Consider the following 17,865-nt stretch of genomic DNA (forward strand, 5'->3'; position numbering starts at 1 on the left):
AAAAGTAATAGAGAACAGACCGGGTCTCAAATGTCGCAGTTCAAACCGCGGCCCGGGCAAAAACCATTTGGAAGAAAATGGCTGTAAAGTCGGTCACGTTTTGACTGGAGGAATTTTTCACGTTGATTTCTTTGTGAAAGTAATTCGTCTGTATCCGCGGCTTCGTTCCCTTCACTTAGAGCTTATACCCGAAGCTTTCACAGATTCACCTTATTTGATTAGAGAGACCCAATTCGTGTTCTTTCTCGCGAGGAGATCCCTCAAAGTTTCGTAATCTTTATAATCGCCAAAAAATCTTTCCTTCGTTGAACCAATCTTACGACATATAATTCTGGCCATTGTCAAACAGACGACCTGTTGAAAATGGCGAATTCGACATCCGATTTAACGGAATGATAAATTTCTAATTTTTAAATTGCATAACGCAAATTAATTGCGTTGAATATTTAAAAGCGGAAGAGTAATATTAGTGTGAGAGGTTAAATTGAAGTAGGAAAAGAAAGCAAAGAGGAAATAGATCACGGTAACGGGAGTATTGATAAACGTGCACTCTCTGCGATTATTGTAAATATCATTTATTGGACTCTTAGGCATCATTGGGTACAACGATTACACCACGTTGCTTACTTGTAACACCTTAGCGATCTGAAAAGAAACCTCGGGTTCGTCAAAGTCGACTAAATTAACGTGAAGACATCAGGTATGTTTATTTCGTTATCTATAGATAGTACCGACTGCGGTCACGCGCGCGGATAAGACGTACCGGCGACAAGGATTAGCATTCAGCCGCCGGTAAGCCGAGTACAAATTCTATTTTTTTACAAAAATTAGGAACCACCGAATTTTACGAAAAAGTTACCTTAATGGATCCTCGAAAGAAGCGGAATCGATTGGAACAGGAGGGTCGCTACGCCACGCTACGTCCCGTTTCCAATCGGAATAGATCAAAGTATCGCAAAAGACAACAATGTCCGTGTTTCTCACGATGGGCTACAGCTAAAATTCAATTTAGGACGTTCATAGGACACAGTGTATTTTATTATTGTAATGGTTCTCGTTGAAAAGTTCGTAATACAAAGCGCCACCGCCGCCGTCGCTTTGCTCCTCTCTGCCTCACTCAACGAAAGTGTCGTGATCGTGCGAACGAGATTCGGGAGAGGGGGGAGGGGGGAGGGGGGGAGAAGGCGAACGAGAACTTATGGCTAAATAAAACTTTATAAAAATATATCAACGAATAATAAATATATCTCTAACAGCGTCACTGTATAATTCGTCGTGTACGGGCGTACGATAGCCTACGCATTTACAGTCACTATATACATACTATCAAACTCTACTTACTCTAAATAATATACAACAATTTATTTTAGTCGCCCTATTCTTTGGGAGTATTTGACGTTGCACAATTAAGTTTCTCTCGTCCGGTACGGCGTGCCCCATTCACTTTCGTCCTGGGCGTGCATGAAGTCGCGTATGTCCCTCGTTAAAGATTAAAATCTGCAATTATCTTTCTATATTCTGTCGCGTCGCGCCATCCTGCCGGTTTGCGCGCGCGCGCGCGAACACTTTATTATTTCGTTATTTAATAAGTATTATACGGGCAGTATAGCTCGTCACTATCGCGCGTCGCGTGTTCGCTCTTCGCGATATTAATAAATTACAGTTCGGCACAAAGTTCGATCCATCCGAGTTTGCTCGGCCACAATTTGACGGCCGTAATCTCGTTCCCTTTCGTTTGCGAGAAATTCACGAGCGGCAAGAAAAAAAGAGGAGGGAGGGGGATGGGAAAAGAAAAAAAGAATTGGTCGGCATTTCATTCTGATCCCTACACGCGGGGAACATCGTTCCACAATTCGTAAACACCGGTTTATTTATTTATTACCTATACAAGTATATACACGTCGTATGGCGTATCGCGCACTGTATATGCACGCGTGCGCGCAGAGATTCGTAGTTTACAAATTTTCACTCTAGATACGTATCTCGTCACCCGCGCGATCTTTTCCTTTTGTCTTTTCTCTTCTTCTTCTCCTCCTCCTCTCCTCTTTTCTCCCCTTCTCTTTTCTTCTCTCCGCTATTCTCATATATAAGGCCAGAGAAATCGAATTTTAATCGTGTCTCGATCGCGCGGGTACTCGTCCGACGCAGCTTGCCTAAGATTTCACACGACGACGTCAACGGCCCGTGCGCTTTCGCGCAATCGCACATACGTAGAACGCATCTTCCAGAATCGCGTTCCAGAGTAGAATGACAAGAGGACCCGCCACGGAGATCCGGAGGAACACCAAGGCCGTATTAATCCGCGCCGAAGGCGCGTCGGCAGAGCTCCCATATAATCTCGGTTGTTTCATATTGTATTCCTGCCGGAGACACGTGAGTGTCGCGTCGCGGCACGTCGAGCAAAATTGTGCGTCTCGTTGACGCGGGGATCGCGCGCACGGAAATTCTTTCGGGGAAAGAATTTCGACATTTTGTACAGAGAGGCTCCCCCTCTTCCTCTCGTTATTGGGAAAGCTGACGTGTTACGAGCTTTCCGCTATCGCTATAAGGAATTTTGCCAAAGTTTCTTCCGCCTAAATCTCCAACGGACGATCGCCTCAGCGACGGTGTTCCCGCAGGATCGCCTGCAGGGTCAGGCAGAGCAGAAGGTACGTGATACTCGCTGATCGGATGTGGGCATGGCTGTAACCGGAAGCGCGCGTCACGTTGAGTAGAACGGAAGCGTCGGCGATCCCATCCGGCGAACGGACTACGAACAACCACGCTCCCGTATGGGACGACTGAATCGTCTCGAAACGCAGGGTCGTCCTGTAACACGACTCCGTGCCGCCGTCCTGCAAAAAAAAAAAACGTGAAACGGAGCATGAATAATTATGTTCTTTATCGCGCGCGTGTCTTCCTCACTTCTAAAAAAGCCCGAGGTTGTGAATAATTTCAGCGCTGTTTTCAACATGCGCTCAGTAGTATACGTATAAAGAAATTGGGATAAGAAATTATTCATCTGATATTCATATTTAAATAAATGCTATTTTGATTTTCATTACAGTTTTCTGTTTCTTTTACGAAATTTATGTATACATATATTAAAAATTAAAATTTTATATCAAAGAAATGTTGCGTAAAAATGTACTATAATATTAATGTAAGTTTAAGTAAATTGACGTGTTTTCTTTTAAATGTCTTGCCGTTGAATTCGAATGCACTTTTATTACATTTTTCAATTCACTAAGCAGGATATTTTTGTATTTCACGATGAAAGCTGTTTTTCCCGAAGGTTAACTGAAATTCTTATTTGCAGTCACGGGGAGTTGCGGGGAAACGAACTCGCTTGAGGTTGACCCATATCGAGCTGCTTTGTTCCCTGATAAGATGTCAAGCGAAACGCTATAGAGAGAATTCCGAAAGTTTTCTTTAACAAGCTGAGGCAGGATAACGAGCCAAGGTAAAATGGCATCTACAATTCACAGTGACGGTACCAAGCTCGTGCTCGCGACGATCTTTATGAAGGACGTTTTTATGGCGCTTTCATGGCGTTTTAAACCATTGAGATCTGGTTGCCGCAGGTCATGCTCCAGACTAAGACGTTTTTATCGCATAATGCTCATTAACTTGCGATTCGATAACGTCCATCCAGTCGTCTCCTTATCGGGCATGGTCTTTCTCTCTTTTCCTCCCTCTCTCTCTCTCTCTCTCTCTCTCTATCTTTCTCTTTCTCTGTCTTTACGATTAAACTTTTACGTAAAACTTCCGGCGAGAGGAAACTGGAAACTTCCGGCGTCGTTCTACGTTCTCGCTTCAATTATCCATCTTACCTTCGACTGCTTCTTCTTAGAGCCCTCACCCTCTCGATCTTCTCTTCGTCTTTCATCCCCTTAAAATACGTTTTATTACTTTCCGCATTAGTACCTATAATGACTCCTCCTTCTTCGACTTCGTTTCTTTGTTAATGGAAAAATCAATCGCATTAAGCCGATCATAGGTCCACGGAACTTCCGGTTTATGGGATAATTGACCCTAATAGGAGAGCAATACTGATGGTTTGTACGAAATGATGAAAAAAGAGATAAAGCCTCTTGCTAAGTATTTATACGACTTAAGAATCTTAAGATTTGTGAACGTTTCGTTCATCATTGACCTCAGATATAGCTAATCGACTATTATTCCTATAGTTTTTATTACCTATGTTCTCATTTTATATTGTTTAAAAAACCAGAAATTAATTATATATTAAAAATTAGTTTCAAGACCAACATTCGGCACACAGTTTACCTGAAAATTGTAAGATTTACACAAAAATATTATTAAGCACCAAGATCTGCTTCAGATCGCATTTAGCATTTCTAAAAATTCTTCTAGTTTCAGGAATTAATTGTCAAAATATTTTGTTTATATATTTTATATAGTTAATTTAATGTAAAATCTTTACCTTAAATTACGTATTAAATGCTTCAAATTTACACTGAATTTTCTATGTGATTCAAGTAATAATACGTATGCATATAATATTTAGCCAAAACATGATTTATTTCTAACTTGCATTAATCTGCAATTTGAGATGATTCTTTGGTAATGAAAAGAGGAAGACATTACATGCCAAGACATAACATTTATCCATCAATTTTGAAATTAAAAGATATCATGTACTATTATACTTGATATTTTTCTGCTATTGCGACATTGAAGAGATCATAATATTCTGACACTTTCGTTTTCAATCTTAAATTCTAGGTACTAGACTAGAATGCACATAGTGAAAGCTTCATCGTTTTGCTCGCACAAAGTCGATCGAATACACACGGCGTGTCAATGTGACCTTTTAATGTCGAGGCAACAGCGTTTTTCTCGCATCCACTTTATATCGATAACACAACAACGGGGAGGAATACGTAATTGAATCGGAGACTCTCTCGTGCTGTTCATCGGCAAAACTGATGTCATGCATCTTACGGCGATATATTTCGTCGCTACGATTCGTAACAGACGGAGGAGTCATCGTCGTCGTTGCAGGGGGTCTTGCGAGTTTTTCGCGTGCAAGGAATCGGCAGTTTCTTGCTCCATTTAACCCCCGCGCGGTGCTCGGCCTCCTCCCGCCCTCCGACCTCCATCCTTTTTGGGCACCGCGACGACGCAAGCCCACACTTTCCATCCATTCTTTTTATATTCTTTATTCACGAGTTCTGCTCGCATCATCCCACTTTCCTTTTTCGCGTCTCTCTTTGCGACTCATCCCGCGTCTCGCTTGCTACACTTCCTCCCAATCTTCCTCTTCTTGTTGCTTTCATCTCTTCACATCTTTCTGTTTCTTTTTACCACGTCACCACGCATATTTCCATCCTTTTTTATCACACTATCATATTGGCTTTGCTGTTGCCTTGTCCTTTTCATCCTCATTTTTTTCTCCTCTTCTCTCTCTCTCTCTCTCTCTCTCTCTCTCTCTCTCTTTCGCCCTTTAGTTTGCTTAAACTTTCTCTCTGCTAACACATTCTAACTTTCTGCCTTTCATTTTTCCTTTTCCTTCTCAAACTATCTCGCCGTCCATTTCCCTTACTTTACTCAGTATTCCTTTACTAACGTATTCTACCTTGCCCGTTCGAGCTTTTTCTATCAAGGTTTCTTGGCTTTTTCTCTATCCTCCATTAGCCTATTCTCTTTGTAAACTTCCATCATTCCATTCGTACTCTTTTTATTTCTCGTTCCTTTTATTCTCTTTCTGCTTTCTGCTATCCTTAACTAATAACATATTTAACATTTCTTTTACCTCATCTTATTGCTGTTTTTTCTGGTTTTCGTTTCTCCTTGCGCCTTTATTCTAATTTTTTTAATCTGTTTTAGTAACTTTACTTCGATTATATACTACACTTTAGCTTTCATCTTTCAATTACTTTTATTACAACACAATTCCATTATAAATTAATTTCTTTGAAATTAATATTAACATGTACACAATAATTAAATATAGTAAAAATTGTATGTCAAATTTTTTCTGTTTACGCATGTACGCGCGTTTGGAGTCCTCGTAAAAACAATATTACAATACGTGTAATAGAGTAAATATATTTAAATCTGGTTATGTGAAAAATACAATCACACAGTCCGATTAAGCATAACAATAAAATCAATTAATAATTAATAAACTTTCTTGTTTGTGAACGTTTTAATTACAAAATTATAAATGTTTAATTGGTTATCAACCATCGTTTATCGACGATTGACTTTGCTCTGTATCTGCAGCTTTCGTGATTCAGCAATAAAATCATCTTTCAACGTTATGCAGGAATTTTTGTAAAGTCTCCATACGATATGTAATAGCCTTCAACAGAGTACTGTCGCGAAAAGAAGATCGATACGGTAAGCGGCGCTATGAAAATATTTTGCGTACGAAGCATATTCTCACAAAAGCATCTTAATAATATCCGATAATATTATCGTAATATTGCGATGATCAGAAAGAAATTGCACCGTCCGAAAACTGTAATTACATTTTTTTTTCTCCTTTCTTAATACAGTACGCTATTTCTTTTTGCGCTAATCGCTTGCAGCATCGATACACTCCCTGCTTCGTGTTCGCTAACGCGTTATTTAAAGTCCAAACGCTGCGGGGAATAATGCGCGCGAATGCTATAATCCCGCATAAGATGTATTTCACAAATATTATCCACGGACGCGGGATACATACGCCGTGCACTATATCTGTAATGTAAACACGACACTACATCGCGCTCGCATCGTCAATACTTGCCAATAAAGTCCGCAATTTTCAATGGAATCGACCGAGCCAATCGTTACTCGCACCGCGAAATCGGACTGCGCGCGTCCCTATCGCGCTCGCATAGCGGAGAGGATCAAACGTTAATAAAAACAAACGCAACACCGGGTGCATCGGCAAATCCCTCGCAAAGCTCCGTCGCATTGTCCGCGTCCGCTCGGCACTCCTGGAAAAATGGTTAATCCATCCTTTATGATGCGACTACTTCCGCGCGCGCGCGCGCGTGCGTGCGCCCGCGCGGATTTCGTCTTCGCTCGGGCGGAAAAAGAAGTGCGCCGGCTGTGGAAATGAAATAAGCGCATACGTATATGCATACGCGCGAACCGGCCTGCATACATTTCCGCAGTATTTCGTCACCGTCCCTACACCGCTCGTGCCGGCATCCCTTTCATCTCGCCAACCCTCCGGCGTCCTCGCGAGCGAGAGGCGAGCGTGGCCGTTTTCGGTGCGGCTCTCTCTAACTTTCTTTCTCTCTCTCTCTCTCTCTCTATCTCTCAGCCCTGCCGAGTCGCGCGTCGCAATACCGCCTCCCGGATATCGCGCGAACATCCGGGGGATAGCGGCATAATTTTCGCGTCGAAGGACCGAACCGTGCTCTCCTATGGGGAAGCGTGTAATCCCCGTGCGGGTATACGAACGTCATCCCCGTGTTGCAAAAGACGACGGATTTTCAGCGGACGCGCGAATTGCGTTTTTGCGCGGCATTTTTTACAGCGCACGAGAGCACGAGATTGCGGACAAAAACAAAAAGAAATCACCCACACGAAACAGAGTAAATCAAATCGTGCCTTTTAATAAAATTCTCCTATTTCATTACCGGTTTCATTACAGTGAAAGGCCTGAATCAATAAGCAAGTGGAAAGCAAACATAGTTGCTTCGTTAATGTATGTAATTACAATGCATGTAATTATAAATTGTACATGTAATTTATATCTACGATTGATAGAAATATTAATTCGTTGTTTCAAACATCGCGACAAAACATATGTCGTATGATTTTACGTGAATAAGGAATATTCACGTAAATAAATAATTTGTTACGCTAAACCACTAAATATTACTACAATATGATGACAAATATTTACAAGTTGACGTGAATACGTGATCGACGTACTTCTTGTGCAATTCTGCTGTATATTATTTGTTGTTTACCTATTCGTAAAGTATAAAGCCCGCAATTTCTATATTTGTTGTTTGTAATTATTTTTCCTCTTGTAAAGTGAAAATACGACCGTTAAAGTGCGTTTGGAAGGAACAATAAATTAATTTGCTCGCAAGTACGTGAGAATAAAAATGTTTTTACAGTAGAGAAAAAAAAGCAGACTGATCAGATTATGAAGATTGTAATTATTTCGGAGCAATAGAAAAACCTCGTTTTTGCGTTCGTAATTTGCTGCGAGATTTATAACGTTGATATTAAATTTCCGGAAACGGAAGTGATTCTTCTCGAATGGGTATATTTTTCCAATTAGTTATTCGTTTAAAAGTACATTTAGTGTCGTTATTACTAAAAATATTATAAATAAATATACAACAATTTATTAGACGTTCAAAAGTAATTTAACTTTCCCTTTTTGAGAAGGGAAGAAATAGAAATCAGTAATTAAATTATTAAATTATTTTGCGTAACTCTGAGAGGGACATTAATGGACTCGAGCATGAATTGCAAATTATCGAATTGACATAATTTCTGAGACTAAGTGTACTTACGTAATTCGAATTTCACGGACGTCCTCGTGCGAGTTGAGAAACCGTATGAAGGCGCGTAAGCACGCGAGCAATGTTTGATATAGCGAGAACATGCAAATTTACCTCGATTGCAAGGGCTCGGACCCCGTCGAGGGAGGGTGCGTCCGGTTTATACACACGCTCCTCCGATATCCAGAAAACGTTCGTGTAGGTCGGCTGGGAGCAAAACTCGACGATGATGTCCAGGGACTCGCCCTCGTTCGCCGTCACCGTTTGACTCGGTGGATAAACCATGGGTCGCCCTGCAACGAAAATAAACGGGAAAAACGGTTAACCTTTGTCGAACCGGCAACGGCTACCCTTCCTGCCGTGATCGTAAATCTACTCTCTGTCGGCGCGATATAGGCGCTTTTTGCGTTTGCTTGCAAGAGCTTTGTACCTTATTAACGGCACGAATTTCCATCCAAATGGCCCGTTAACGCGGGGCGTACCCTACGATTTTATTTCGATCGCGGGCAACGTGCATCCAATTATTAGGATTGTCAGGCACGAGTGTCTTTTATAGTGCTTTTTTTGGCACATGCATCACTGTCGTCGATGTTTCTGGCGTGTTAAAATTCGGAGGATGGCTAGTCGTGGCAGATAGACGCTAGCGTATTGCAAATTGAAGACACTGTACAGCACAGATCGATAATTCGCAATAATCGATTCCACTACACAGATTTCAATATATAGATCGCTAACATGCTATAGTTTAGTACCAGTTGAGTTGAAGCCAGACGTCATATTTACTCGGTAATCATATGCGGTGCTTTATAAAGTAGTATTAGTGTACATTTAATAATATTGATGAAAATTTTGACATTTTGGAATGTAACCCATTACTGGATAAAGATGGCTACTATTTCCTTTCCTGAGGTACTTGGCTTCACTTCATTTCTCGAAGCTAGCGATCTATGGTATAAATCTGTGTTCCGCTGATTTCATTTTTAGCTGAAGTTTTAGTTGAAGTTTGGAACGTTCCCGAAGTGATTTTTTTTTAATAATTTGTCCCATTTCTAGCTTTGTATAGAGTAACGAAAAAAAAAACATTCCGATCGAATACAATGGTCGACGTAGCTATAGAATTTTTTAAGTGACCAAGGGGTTGTTTATCGAAAGAGTGCCTTCCAACATTCAATCAGAACATTTTTTATTTCATGTCTGGAACTTAGAAATTATTTTCTGCAAAAGTAGAAATGGAAAAAATTATTTTTGGCGTAGCTAAAATTTTTAAATGACCGGGAGAGTAGTTTATTGAGCATAAAAGTGTCTTCCGACACGTGTTTTTGATCGAAATATTTTATATTGTGTTTTTGAACCTTATGATTTACTCTATGCGAAGCTAGAAATGAGACAAATTATTTTAAAAAAATCGCTCCAGGAACGTTTTAAACTTCAATCAGCTGTCGGAATTTTTACGGAATCGCGATCTATCTTTATCTTTTTCTTAAATGATTATTGATGGATATTTTGATTGATGATGCGAAAGTACGAAATTTAAGCAAAGGCAACACGATATTTAGCGCACGCGAAGACAAAATTTTTCATGAATTAGATCAGCAGTTTTTGCGTAAAGATCGCTACTGAGTGTTTGATTGAGTGATATAAAGCGTAAATATGTAGGCTAATGGACGGATCGACTGAGATAGACAGCTAATAACGGAAGACAAATGATGTCGTGATGACAGATACAGTATTTGTTCGCGTTACGTATTTTCCATATCTTTCTCGCTCAGAACAGATCTTTCGGATCTTTGAAATAAGAAAGAACGCAAGAGTGAAAAAAATATAGAAAACGCTTGAAATTATTAAATTTATGATTGTTAGAAGATTCTTTAAAACATTTATAATATTTGGAAATTGCAGTGCATCGTCACTTTTCGAAGCTACACGCTAAAGTCGCGATAAATATTTACTGATTCTTTATTGCACAGCTTAGCGCACTTAAATATTTTTAAACAAATTAAATAGATCTGTTTCCCTCCTTCCTGGCACAAGCGTCAACGAGATGATAGATATTACTGTAACGCGATAAATTTCGAAAAAGTTCTGGAACCGAAATGTACGACCAGGGGGGGGGGGAGAGTCCGGTAACCCCTGCTCAACCCATTCCCGCCATAAATCCGACCTTCGGTGACACTTCCGGTGCAAGGGACAATCTGAAGGTGGAGGACAGGGATTGCCGATTAACACTACTGTCATCCCCGACGCGACGTCTGCCGCCCTCTTCTGTTTACCGCCGTGCCTCGTTAGCGATAAAAGATAGTCTTGGTGGTCCCCATATTAATGAGACGCGACAAAATAAAAGAAGCGCGTCAGTTGTGTGACATAAATAAGTCGAGATTCTTCGCGACGGCCATTAATGTTCGCGAATTACTTTTCGGTCCGCTGTATTATTATTTTCTTTACTTTTTAATCAGTTATGACTTTTATGCACGTAAGAAAAATGTTGAGAATGTCAATAGACCTTGAGATATAAAGAATTGAAAATTTGGAATTTAAGAAAAGGAATATTTAAAATTATGTAATATTTTATGCAATTTTTTAAAATCATTTATGGATCAAAGAAATATAAAATAGAAATGTAGAAAAATGATCAAATGAAATTTTTCAACAATTATGTATCGATTAGATCTGCTAACTAAAAATCAATAAATATGTTCTTCGTCATCATTTTTTTTTCTGATTGTAAACAATAGCAAAATTGCATAAATTGTATGTAAGATTATATTGAGCTAATATGAAATAAATGAAACATTTACGATATTCAACATCAAGATCATGTAAACACTGCAAATCCAAGTGTGTAAATCTATAGTCACTTTTTACGCATTTATATACGCATGTTATATTTTTATACATTTTATCTGTGTTTGACATAGTTAAATGCGTATTTTTTACACGCTTGCACATATTATTGTAAAATTAAGCGTGTAAAAATACGCATTTAACTGTGTAAAACACAGATAAAATGTGTAAAATATAACACGCGTATAAAGTGACTACAGATTTACACACTTGGATTTGGAGTGAAGGAACGTTTCTGGCGTATGTAAAATAACAAATAACAATATTTAATTTAAAATTTAAAATTAGGGTGTTAACTTCTTATTAAAATTCATGATCGAATGAATAGTTCTGAACGGCTCGTTATAAACTATAGGGAACTCTTCATCTCTTCAAAATGAAGCGACGACTCTAATCAGAACTGAATGGAATTTTAATATTGGGGTGCTATAACTTCACTCATGCACGTTTCTAAGAAACTCAATTGTGTAGTGAACAAGAATATTATATTTCGAGTTTTTTTTTATATGTATAGTTGAATCGACATGAAAATATCGTAACTTTTCCGCATCGACGCGTATCGATCAATACGCTTTTTCATTTATATGCTTAGAAAAGTTTGGAGTGAGTTGTAACAAGTTAATTGTAACACACAATTTTGCAATTGTTACAATTGTGTATGTACTATGCTTGCTGAGTGGAAAAACACAAAATCTGAAATTAAATTCTTAACAATAAAATTGAATAAAATTAATGAATTTTAAAATGTCGATATAACTTTGAACATACAATTAAAAATGTTGAATAAGTATCGATTTCAGGATAACTTTTTAAATTAGGTTTCTATTCTTTTTTTCTAAATAATCACGATTATTTTTAAAAATTGAGAATAATCTAATAATGAATTAGAATTATTAGAACACCAGCTTGATAGAATACGATTTACAAGCACCACTGATTTATGCGGAGCCTCAAGATGTCTTCGGGATCCAACGAGACGTGCAACGCGATCGAAACGCAGAAACTTGGCACATCGCACGACAATGCGAGCAGCCCACAGCCGCGTTACAGCGACGCGCGGAGTGTTCGCGCGCGCAAATTGCAATCATGGGTTTTCGATTTCCCAGCCTCAAGGCGATCGCGATTCCGCAAATTGTCTCGCACTACCGTTCGAATTTCCTCTTGTCGTCGACTACGAGAGGTTTGTCGATAGAGTTTCGACTTCGCGAGTTAGCGTTTGCGGGTCGGAAAATCGGACAAGGCCGTGAGAGTTCGAACGAGACAAGATTTTCTTGATTTTCTTCGTCTCGACACAAAAAAAACTATCGTCCGGATTGGACAGGACGCTTCGTATTGCAAAGTAAATTATGCAGGAACAAGGTTCAGAGTTTTAGTCGGTATCGCAGATGTCCTTAAGTTTTTTTTCTTTATAACTGGATTAAAGCGTGCTCCGAGTGATTGAAATAACAAATTAAAAGAGTAGCAATTAGTCGCACAATTCAGTTAATTTATTGATGCTGTTCTCCCTCTTTTTGAGAATATTATAATATTGTTTTTATAATCAAGTAATCAAGTGTTTATTAAATAGTTCGAAATCTTTTTGCATGTGCATACAGAATATTTAAAAAATCGTGCATTTCTCTGATGCATTACGCTTCATCATGTACAGAAGAAAAAAAATAAGTTATCCTCTGCTCATTCGTGTATTTGACCAGACATCTCGTCGTTTATTCAAGCACTTAAATCAATTGGTTAACGGGCAGGTTACCATGACAAATTGCACAGTATCAACAGCTCTTTAGTCCACGTACTTCGGCTAATTGAAACGCGGATGTCGCTGCTTAAACCTCGATGACAATCTCTCTCTCTCTCTCTCTCTCTCTCTCGGCTCATTTTCCACTCCACAGAAAACCCCGTCCCCACCCTCGACTATTCCTTTTTTTTTTCTCTAGAGATGGTCTTTCCATCCGCACAGATTTCCTGCTTCGTAAAGCAAGGCCTTCTGACCTCGACCGGGCCGTCCGTAGAGTGAATAGAAGCGAAACAGTATAGCCAGCAACCGCGGCGTCGTTCATGAATATTCCTACGGCTGAAATTGCTCGAATATCTTGGAGGTGGTGGTTCTTGTCCCTGCGGCGAGGGGCGAGTCTTTTTGCCACCCCTCCGTTAGTTCCCGCTGTGACGCATAACGACGGCGGTGAGAGAGGTTACCGAGCTCGTGCACATGTGGTGAGCTTTCTTTCATCACGGCTTTTTTGAACATTCTTACGCGCCTACGATGACATCGTTCCGACCCGTGAATTATGCAGGTGCGTGCCACGCGTGATCTACATGCCAGGATTACGCCTGCAGAATTGAACGAAGCTAAAAGCCTCGTAGATCGAGTACGTCTTTTTATTAGAACATTTATTTCTAATTTAAATTTAATAATGTATTAATTATTTGGTAGTTACAATATTTGAATAGTTGGAAACTTGATTACACTCCCAATATTGAGTTTGGTTGAACTCGTGTTAACTGTGAGATACAAATTCTAGCAAAATTATGTACTGAAAACATTGAAGTAATTTTAATTGCTAACCTCTTTACATTTATGTATTCATAGCCATTCTGTTTATCAGTTTTCTCTCTTAATTTCTTTTATTGTAATTGTTTATTGTTCATTACTATTGCTATATTATTATTTATGCCTTTTTTTAAGTTTTAAATTTTATTTTATAATTCATTTTATGCCAAAAATTGTAATAGATATATGATTTTCAAAACTATTTTAACTTATATATTTTCGAATAAATAAACATTGATATTTTTTATTTCAATATTTGGTCTTAAAATACAGTTTTACAAAATAATAAATCGGCATATGATTTAAAAATAGAGAGAATGTATACAATTCACAAAAAGTTATTACTATAGGTATAAAATCTCGCCCGATGACTGAAAATCTCAATATTATATAGATATATAGATATATGTATATTCTGTTATACATGTCGGTCGATATTATTAAAATATATTCTTTTAACTGCACGTCAGGATTAAGTTCATATTAGATACTGTTAACTTTCTTGTAAAGGAAATTGAGAAGAACGCGCTGGCATAAACGCCGGTATGCACGCCATTTGGTTTCACGGTAGGCAACTGGCGACAATGATTATGAGAGTGTTAACGGTCGCTAGCTCGACGACGGGCTTAGGCAAGAAGAGCACGACGAGAATCCGCTGTGTTCAACTGCTGTGCAGTACGTCTTTCCCGAAAATGGGTCCTCTTCGAGAAAATTCCCTTTCCTGGATGGCACTCGGAACGCATCGCGCACGTTTCCGGAAGGAATCTCTTAGCAAGTTAAATGAATCGCGAACGATTGCCTACGAACGGCAACGTGATTCATTTCATTGTGCGCCGTTAGAAAGAGCTTCGATAGGAACGATCGTCAAAGTAACGAATCTCCTCGTGACGATTTCGACGTCGTATCGCTCGCTGTGGAACGGAGAGGTTGCACTTTGTCCGCCGCGGAGTTTAGATCGATAGCGACACGGATTTGAATCTTCTCGCTGAACATCGTTCGTCGTTTAAAGAAATTACGAATCGATGGCCCATATTTCCCGTTATCAATGGCTTCCGTGATACTTTCTGCACATTATGCGGTGTAGGAAGTTAAAAACTTTAACAACTTAACAAACGTTTAACAACTTAAAAATAAGAGGACGTGTTACAGAGAGTCTTAGAGGTTATATCGCTAATTAAACGATTTTCTTTAAACTGATAATTAAATTACTGATGATGCGACAACTGACCATAACATAAAGTTTTGTAACAGTAATCTTGAAAAATATACGTAATTACAATTGTTTGAAAAATCAAGTTTTAAATTGTCTTAATTTATGTTTTCAAAATCATCTAATTTCTTTTAGAATTTAATTTGTTGAAATTCAAAAAGATTGTTGTAATTCTTTTCATAGCGATTCATTATTAAATCTACTAAGCGAGATATAACGTTTAGAAAAAAAGACTTTCCGCACGGCATGCTACTATATTTCGCAAAAATGCACACTAATATCGTTTCTCTAAAAAGGAAAACAGATATTATTATGTTTCGATATTGCGATAAATTTTTATGCTATGGCATTTTGTGATGCACTTTGTGATGTCTTATCGTTACATCATAAAATAAACCAGGCTCTCAATCTACGTTCACGTTCGTTCCACTTAAACGAGCAGGCAATGCGCGCGAGGAAACGATCAGACAAGGGAGAATATTTACTGTGGCATTAAAAAGAATTCCATTTTGTGAAAGAGTTATCCAATTCAAAAGTAATCTGTCCCGCGAAATTGCTCCTGTGCGCGACTACGACGAAACGAATTATCCCGTCACGTTCGTGCACGAGCATAACAGCCTGGCTAATTAATTCATTAATTTCCAATCTCGAAATCGACGACATCGCGCCGGTTCGGGTGACAATAACTGCTCAACGTACGTGTCCCGTTTACCGCAAGGTCGCGTCTCGCCGTGTAGATATGCATCGATGTGCGATAAACTCCCCGGAGGGATTCGCAAGGGATCCAACGACATAATATTCGGTGACATTCGAAGTGTAGATATATCCTCATTGATTTAATAGCTCGGGTTTCACCCGAGAGAGAACGATTCTTAACGTTAACTTTTACAGCTCACTTCAATCGTTCTTAAGAATTAATTTGACGACAGTCATCCTTGGCTTGGACAGATGTTCCAAGCTTTTCACCAAGACCGCGCGCGCTTTGCCCCGCGCCGCGCGGAAGGCAGAAATATATTAAAATTATATTACAGTTTTCGCAAGTCATCATGAGATTATTATGCATGAGGCCACTTGTTGTACCGGTCGGGTCTGATGTAACCGGCGACCTGGCGAAAATATTTCCCGACAATCTCTCACGTCGGGCTAGAATTTCTGGGAAAACAGAGAGAGGGAAATCATGGTGCGCGCACGCGATCGTTTCCCCTTGGGGGGAACGATACATCCCCGCAAAGTTCTGACGCTATCCGTGCGAGGATTCACTCGGTTACTCGTACTTCAAAGCGATAAGCATCAACGCCCATTCAGAGTCGCGATAACGTCCGCGAAGCGATGCCATTGTTTCAAAGGCGTTAGCAAGCGGCAGCAGTTATCTATCCATTGTTCTCTGTACTTATTAAAATCAAGATGGTACTCGCAAATTCTACAGATGTTAAAGTAGAATTAATTATATCTCTGCACAAGTTTTGTGTTTTCACCGCTTCCCCCGTTCCTCTCCTTTTTGTTTTATTATACACATGATAAATATTAAAATATCCTCTTTGAAGTAACAATAAAAAATCTTCTCTTTTTGCAACCAAAATTGCAACCAGAATCTAATTGCAGAATTAACTTCCAGTTTATATTTAAAATTAAAATCTGGCAAAGCTAAACTTTAGCATGAAGGACTCTTAATGCACTTCGAAAGTTTGTCGTAAATTTTATGTTATTGTTAGAATTAAATGAGTCCAATTATTAAAATAAATGAAGAATGCTGCGTGATTAAAAATTAAAAACAGAAAACATCCAAAGAAATTTTTATTAAGAAAATTTCAAAGTTTAAAAGCAATATTGTATTTACTGTCATTATGCTTTCTACAAAATTCCGCACGTTTATTCCTAGCTATTTTATAAAAGTATCGTCGAAGATTAAATTATAACTAAAATATAACTTGAAATATAACTTGGAATATAACTAAAAATTCCAAACAATATTCTTATGCAGCCACATAATGATTTTTGAAAAAGATCGAATCCTTCAGGTATCATCACGTTTTCTTCTTAAAATTCTTTTCGCAACTTCCTTCACTCGTGAACGCAATGGGCGATCGATTATACTTCGGGTAAAAGCGAATAGGGCCAACGGGACGAACAGGAATCAGCAGGAAACCAAATTGAAGTTAGTTCTCTATCCCTCGAGCTTCCAATTTATCCTAAGTTAACATTGGCGCGGTTTGGTGACCGTGCGTTGCCTCTTTAACTTTCGGGACTTCGTTTTTCTACCTCCGAAAAACAGTGAGCGGTACGCGCTGTTTTCCAGAGAGACACCTATCTGCCCTATCTCGAAAAGTGTCCCTCCCTCCCTCCCCCTCTCTCTCTCTCTCTCTCTCTCTCTCTCTCTCTCTCTCTCGCTCTCTCTAGGATAATAAGAGATCGAGTCCGTAAGTGTGTCAAGAGTAGAACGCCAGCAAACTATTGTCCCTTCTGCGACTCGTATCCTCGCAATAAACCTTAGAAATCGTCGTCGAATACGAGCTTACCCACGCCCGAGGGGATACAGGCTCGATATTACTGACATCGCATACACGATGAAAAACTCAACTTCAATTCTTTTCTCTCTCGAGTCGATCCTACGATTTCGACGATACGTTCGATTCGAGGGGGCCGGCACTTTATCGGCGGGATGTGATGGGTTTCGGTATTCATACGATACTTCGGGGAATGATCTCGCATGTGAAATTATTCGCGCGACGATATAGCGCGGCTGATATAAAACTGTTTCTATCACTTATCACCGAATTTGAATCACCGAATTCACGAAACATTGA

The 17,865-nt window shown here is 39.2% G+C and overlaps 1 protein-coding gene across 2 annotated transcripts in view; it reads right to left on the minus strand.

The window, feature by feature from the left end:
• Positions 1-559: 559 nt before the first annotated feature.
• Positions 560-17,865, minus strand: part of LOC105459178 (MAM domain-containing glycosylphosphatidylinositol anchor protein 1) — a 334,285-nt gene continuing 316,979 nt past the window's right edge. For both annotated transcript variants that reach the window (XM_011704982.1, XM_011704981.1), the window contains exons 9-10: positions 8,580-8,758; positions 560-2,834 (exon numbers count right to left, since the gene is read on the minus strand). In XM_011704982.1, the coding sequence (XP_011703284.1) occupies positions 2,598-2,834; positions 8,580-8,758 (416 nt within the window). In that variant the 3' untranslated portion in view covers positions 560-2,597. The remainder of the gene's footprint in view (positions 2,835-8,579; positions 8,759-17,865) is intronic.

Source organism: Wasmannia auropunctata, unplaced genomic scaffold (assembly GCF_000956235.1).
Source record: "Wasmannia auropunctata unplaced genomic scaffold, wasmannia.A_1.0 LD334204.1, whole genome shotgun sequence".
In the NCBI taxonomy this organism is placed as follows: Eukaryota; Metazoa; Arthropoda; class Insecta; order Hymenoptera; family Formicidae; genus Wasmannia; species Wasmannia auropunctata.